We start from the raw sequence: 5,171 nt of genomic DNA, 5'->3' as shown, positions 1-5,171 counted from the left end.
TATCTCCTCTTTTTCTATCAAAAACCTTTCTCATTTTTTAACATTATTATTATTATTATTATTATTATTATTATTATTATTATTATTATTATTATTATTACCACAGTGAATTAAACCATTTAATGTTGTGGTTCTTGCATATGCCCTCCATTTCGCAAATGGGATCTATGGTTTCAAAAAGAAGGAGGAAAAAAAATCTTGTAAGCTCCTCAAGTATCCAAAAGCACGTTTTCAAAATCGTGGAACTGTGAGGTGGGGGGAAACGTTCAGGGTTTCCTCCCGTGCTTCCAAACATGCCTCCAAAAGAAGCTATCAGCCTTGGCTGGATGGTATATGAGAGGTGTCAGAGGAGGCAGGTCGAACTGAGCACGCTCCTCTACTATGGTCTGGAGCCTTAGTTGCTATCCAAACACAAATAAACAGAGGGGAACATTGGAGTTAATGATAGAGGAGGGGGGTGGAGGCGTGTCGGGGGGCGGGCTGAGCGCTCGAGTCCTGGAGCACTAAAAAGTGAAGAACCGCACACTTCCAGCCCCAGCTCCGGACGGGACTCACACGCTGCTGCTGTCTCTCCTCCAAACTTTGCCTCTTTCCACATTTTTTCACAACTTGTCACATCTCTGCAAAAGTCCGAGACATCAGACTTGGCTGCATGGCTACATGAAAGTTTCATGGACTTGGATCTTGGAAAACTTTTAGCGACGCTTTATTGGAGCTCGTCGCCTCTATAGTTACTGTGGATTACTGACATACCGCAGGACCTTTGGCAGCTATTTATTGGGGTAAGATTCTGTTTGGCAGGGTAGGATTTATGTCTGAGGAAGGAGAACCAAACCAACATATTAGAAGTTGTTATCTTAAAAAAAGAAAAGAAAAGAAAAAGTTTAGTGTCTAGGCTTTAAAGCAAAGACTCAAAGACTCTTAGAAAGTGATCAGCTTTTAATGACCAAACATTTCTTTTTTTTTTTAAAGTGTTCTAGAGAGGAGTGTTGTTTCGTCATATTACTAACTAACTTGAGGTCACAGTTCACTCACGCTTTGACATTGCTGGCCTCCGTCCACGGCGCGCAGCATTACTAAAACAAACAGTGATCTTCGCGTTTGTAAAGACTTGTCACGACTGATAGAAATGTAAAGCCTTCTGCCAAAAATAAACACATGAAAAGCTTTAAAAAATGAACCTTACAAGGACTCGAAGAACAAGATCGGACACTTGGCTGCTCCCGAAGTGTAAGCGCAGTCCAAAGGTGAGAACAAGAACAAGCTGAACAAACTCCCTGGGCAAAGAACAGCAAGTGCCTTCGCGGTGTTTCACGCTGCACCTGTGCGAAATTATATTTAACCCCTCACCATCGGTGAGAGGGAAAGCGAGGCAGAAAGAGCTGAAGGCAACGACCTGACCGAAACAAGCGACCGGTAGCTACCCTGACTACCGTGTGCGCAAGACTCACAGTCTGCAAGTGTGGATAATGGCTTAATCTCCGAGGCAGTTTCAGGACAGGCTGACTTCTGACATATTGTGTTAAAATATGATTTGGCTTGATCTGTCACAAAAGAAAAAGTGTAGATACCTAAATGATGTATTTTACTATCTAAACACAGCTCGCTTTTCTTCTTTTTCTTGATCATATCTAAAGGTCAGCACAACTGGCCTATTGCCAGTCCCGCGTTCACCATCTGGAGCCTTGAACTTCTACGGTGGATCTTCTTTTTTCTGTGTGGGAAAACATAACTTGTCATCCCCACAAACTCAGACACAAGCCAATTTTTATACTGTCAGCTCACCTCATTTGTCCTAAACAGCGGAGGGAGCTCGCTTCTGCTTTTGTTTAAGGGAAACATTATTCTTTTGAAATGTAGGTTAAATGCACAGGGGTCATTTGCTGCCATGTTGCCTTGCCCAGGGGAAGGGGGGGGGAAACTTCATATGGAAAAAATAAATAAATAGATAAATATTACATTAAAAACCTTAAAAGGAAAAAAGTGCCTATAAAATTAACTCTTCCAAAATAAAAATGAAAAGCACATGCATTTCCATCAGAGACAGACAGCGTGTATGTTTTGCTCCTTCAATTAATAGTATATTTCATCTCTTCTGTCTAAATTTCAGACTTGTACAAATCCGGGCTGCTTACGTTTGTTTTGTTTGGTTTTTTTATTGCGAAGTACTAACTGCAACTTTAAAACACACACCAAGCTGTGCTTTCTAATTACCTCGTGTGAGATTTAGTGCTTCATTCAGAGTGATCTGAAATTGCAATTTGCAGTGTTAATCGATGCCACATGAGTTGTTTTACACCCACTTGATTTAATTATACTTTCGGTGACTGATTTGTTTCCTAAATTTTGATTTGAAGCGCATCTCCGTGTCGGGTGGGGGAGGAGGGGGGGGGCGACTGTGTTTTTACATTTCCTCAGTGGTTTCGCTTATGCAAAACAGAGGTTTAGATATTATAAGCAGGCCGGGACAGGCTAATATAGGGCAATCCTTCTGCGCGTTAACCTGAGCGTTTTATTCATCAGCTTCCTCGCGTTGAACCAGGTGCAAAAAATAAACTAAGCTAATTCATTATATATATATGCCTAAATTAGGTTTAAAGGGGAGAGGGGGTGGCTGGGTATATTCACCTTTGCGAAAAACATATTTATATCAGTTTAATACAATAATGAAAAGTTACAATTTCAAAAAATAAAATCTTTTTAAACAGGTGGATTTAAGTAGTCTACCATAACCGGTAACTGAGACGTCACATTTTCTCTGTTCTTCTTTCCACACAATAACCAGTTCTTGGGATTAACACACAACGCTTATTGTTCGGTGTGTTCTGCATTCTCAGGGTTATCACCGCGTCTTCTGCAGAGGTCTGAGCCGAGATGGGGAGCAAAGCCCTGCACGCTCCGATCCCCCTGCACCCAGCCCTGCAGCTCACAAACTACTCCTTCCTGCAGGCCGTCAACACTTTCCCCGCTGACCAGCTGCAGGGACTGTACGGCCTCAGCGCCGTGCAAACCATGCACATGAACCACTGGACTCTTGGCTACCCACACATGCAGGGACTGAGGTCGACGATCACGGCAGCCGCCCAGGGTCTGGTCGACCCACGGATTCCCTTCCCAGCTTTGCCCTTCACCGCCGCGGCGCAGTTATTCCATCCAAAGCAAGCCACCGTCGCGCACGGCATCCCCTCGCTGCAAAAGGACAGGCCGAGATTTGACTTCGCGAACCTGGCCCTCGCTGCCACGCAGGAGGACCCACCGAAAGCTGCGGACCTGGCAAAGCTGGCATCGGGACTAGGGGGAACCATCTCCGAGCTGAGCAAGCTGTCCCCGGACAGAAAACCCACCAGGGGCAGGCTACCATCCAAGACTAAAAAGGAATTTATTTGTAAGTTCTGCGGCAGGCATTTTACCAAGTCCTACAACCTCTTAATCCACGAGAGGACCCACACAGATGAGAGGCCCTATACTTGTGACATTTGCCACAAGGCTTTCAGAAGACAAGACCATCTCAGAGACCACAGGTAAGACGGATTTATGGGATATTATGCGCACTGGGTTAGGACGAGGGGGTCAGCAATTTCCAGCAGCAATGATGATTTGTGATTTTAAGTCTCAGATATCTCGATTTAAGTTAATAGCCTCTCCAGAACCGGCCATTAAAATTATATTCCTTAATTTGTGCTATAAAATGCAAGCAGGCCTGTTCCCTAAAACTTCTCCACGAGGGCGCTAAAGCACTTTTCAGCATTAAGTTGGACATTCATAACTTGCACAGTGGAGATTTTCGGCTCTGTGACTGTGGGCTCTGTAACATTTACAAGTAACTTCGTGCATGAGCGGACATTGATTAAGTGTCATTTCTGTTTTACAGATACATCCACTCCAAGGAAAAACCGTTCAAATGTCAAGAATGTGGGAAGGGATTCTGTCAGTCTCGAACTCTAGCCGTCCATAAAACCTTACACATGCAGGTAAGCTCAGAATCTTAACGCGACCTTTAACGTGTGATACTCTCTGATCATAATTCACCTGTCTACTGCATGCATGGGGGTGGAAAAAGAAAGCCTCACAAAACCTATCACTAAATTAAAAAAAAAATGTGAGTCAGAGATCCACAGAAAATAATACAATAAAAATAAAAAATAATATGCAAACAAGTAAATTAGATCTGACACGACAGTGGATTTATCAGATTATTGAAAGATTGAACTGATAGACCTTCTATCCAATTAAAGGCAATAATCCTTTGCTTGCTTTAAATCTAAACAGGAATCTCCACACAAATGCCCCACATGCGGAAGAACCTTTAATCAAAGAAGTAACCTGAAAACTCACCTTCTCACCCATACAGACATCAAGCCCTACAGCTGTGGCCGCTGCGGAAAGGTGTTTCGGCGCAACTGTGACTTGCGACGGCACAGTTTGACGCACAGCCCACATCAGGACTACTAGCCTGGAGAAACAAAAATAACAATGGACAAAACGCAGAAAGACAAATCAGCGACATTTTTCTTTTGGATCAAGGACAATCTCCAAGTGAGGACATGTTTACTTCAGCACGTTTTAGAGTGGGATTTGGTTGCACCTCAAGCGGAACAACAGCGGAGCCAGTGCCATGTCCAACTTTCACACCACCTGTAAATATCAAATGTACATAATGTTGTTGCTCATGTTGTTGTTGTTGTGTTTTTAATGTTCTTTTTCTGACCTTGAAATGGTAAAGTTGTCAAAAAACAGTCATAAATTTAAAGTATGTTAAATTGTATTTTAGAAATAAATATTTCCATGATACATTTGGATTTCCCCCCGTTTTTATTTCTCATTTTCACTGCCACGAAACAGAGGACACAGTGTTACAGCCCAAAAAGCAATATTTAGGTGAAATCTTTTACCATGGTCATCAAGTTAATAGTCTGTATGTTTACAGCCGGCGGGCAGTGAGAGCTTATGTGGCGGACGTGTTGGGCTTTTTAGCAGGGAGTTAGCAGGAAACACCACATGACAGAAAGCCCCGAGGACGTCTTTAGCTCCTGGAAAAGAGCATAACTTCATAAGCACAATCCTGTGTGCCATCGCGGGTGATAATTGATCATAAAGTTTACAATGATTTTTCTTCGAATAAAAGTTACGACCATGTAACGGTCAGTCATTACGCACTGTCTGCCAACCAC

The 5,171-nt window shown here is 43.0% G+C and overlaps 1 protein-coding gene across 2 annotated transcripts; it reads left to right on the top strand.

Annotated features, from left to right (window-relative positions):
* The first annotated feature begins 513 nt into the window (after window positions 1-513).
* osr2 (odd-skipped related transciption factor 2) lies at window positions 514-4,785 on the top strand. 2 transcript variants are annotated; one of them, XM_085422130.1, is made up of 4 exons: window positions 514-782; window positions 2,838-3,521; window positions 3,872-3,971; window positions 4,270-4,785. In XM_085422130.1, the coding sequence occupies exons 2-4, from the start codon at window positions 2,875-2,877 to the stop codon at window positions 4,450-4,452; spliced, it is 930 nt and encodes a 309-aa protein (XP_085278256.1). In that variant the 5' UTR covers window positions 514-782; window positions 2,838-2,874; the 3' UTR covers window positions 4,453-4,785. The 2 variants fall into 2 exon arrangements, with proteins under 2 accessions (XP_085278256.1, XP_085278257.1); XM_085422131.1 differs by having other exon boundaries at window positions 515-782; window positions 4,352-4,785.
* The last annotated feature ends 386 nt before the right edge of the window (window positions 4,786-5,171 follow it).

This window comes from Rhamphochromis longiceps, linkage group LG11, assembly GCF_057381845.1.
Source record: "Rhamphochromis longiceps isolate RC_006_pf linkage group LG11, R_longiceps_female_GT1.1, whole genome shotgun sequence".
Classification (NCBI taxonomy): Eukaryota; Metazoa; Chordata; class Actinopteri; order Cichliformes; family Cichlidae; genus Rhamphochromis; species Rhamphochromis longiceps.
This window is presented reverse-complemented; position numbering and strand designations above follow the sequence as displayed.

Coding starts and splice junctions, on each gene's coding strand:
- osr2 (XM_085422130.1), top strand. CDS start 2,875: ATGGGGAGCAAAGCCCTGCACGCTCCGATCCCCCTGCACCCAGCCCTG. Junction 3,522..3,871: donor GACCATCTCAGAGACCACAG/GTAAGACGGATT, acceptor TCTGTTTTACAG/ATACATCCACTCCAAGGAAA. Junction 3,972..4,269: donor ATAAAACCTTACACATGCAG/GTAAGCTCAGAA, acceptor AAATCTAAACAG/GAATCTCCACACAAATGCCC.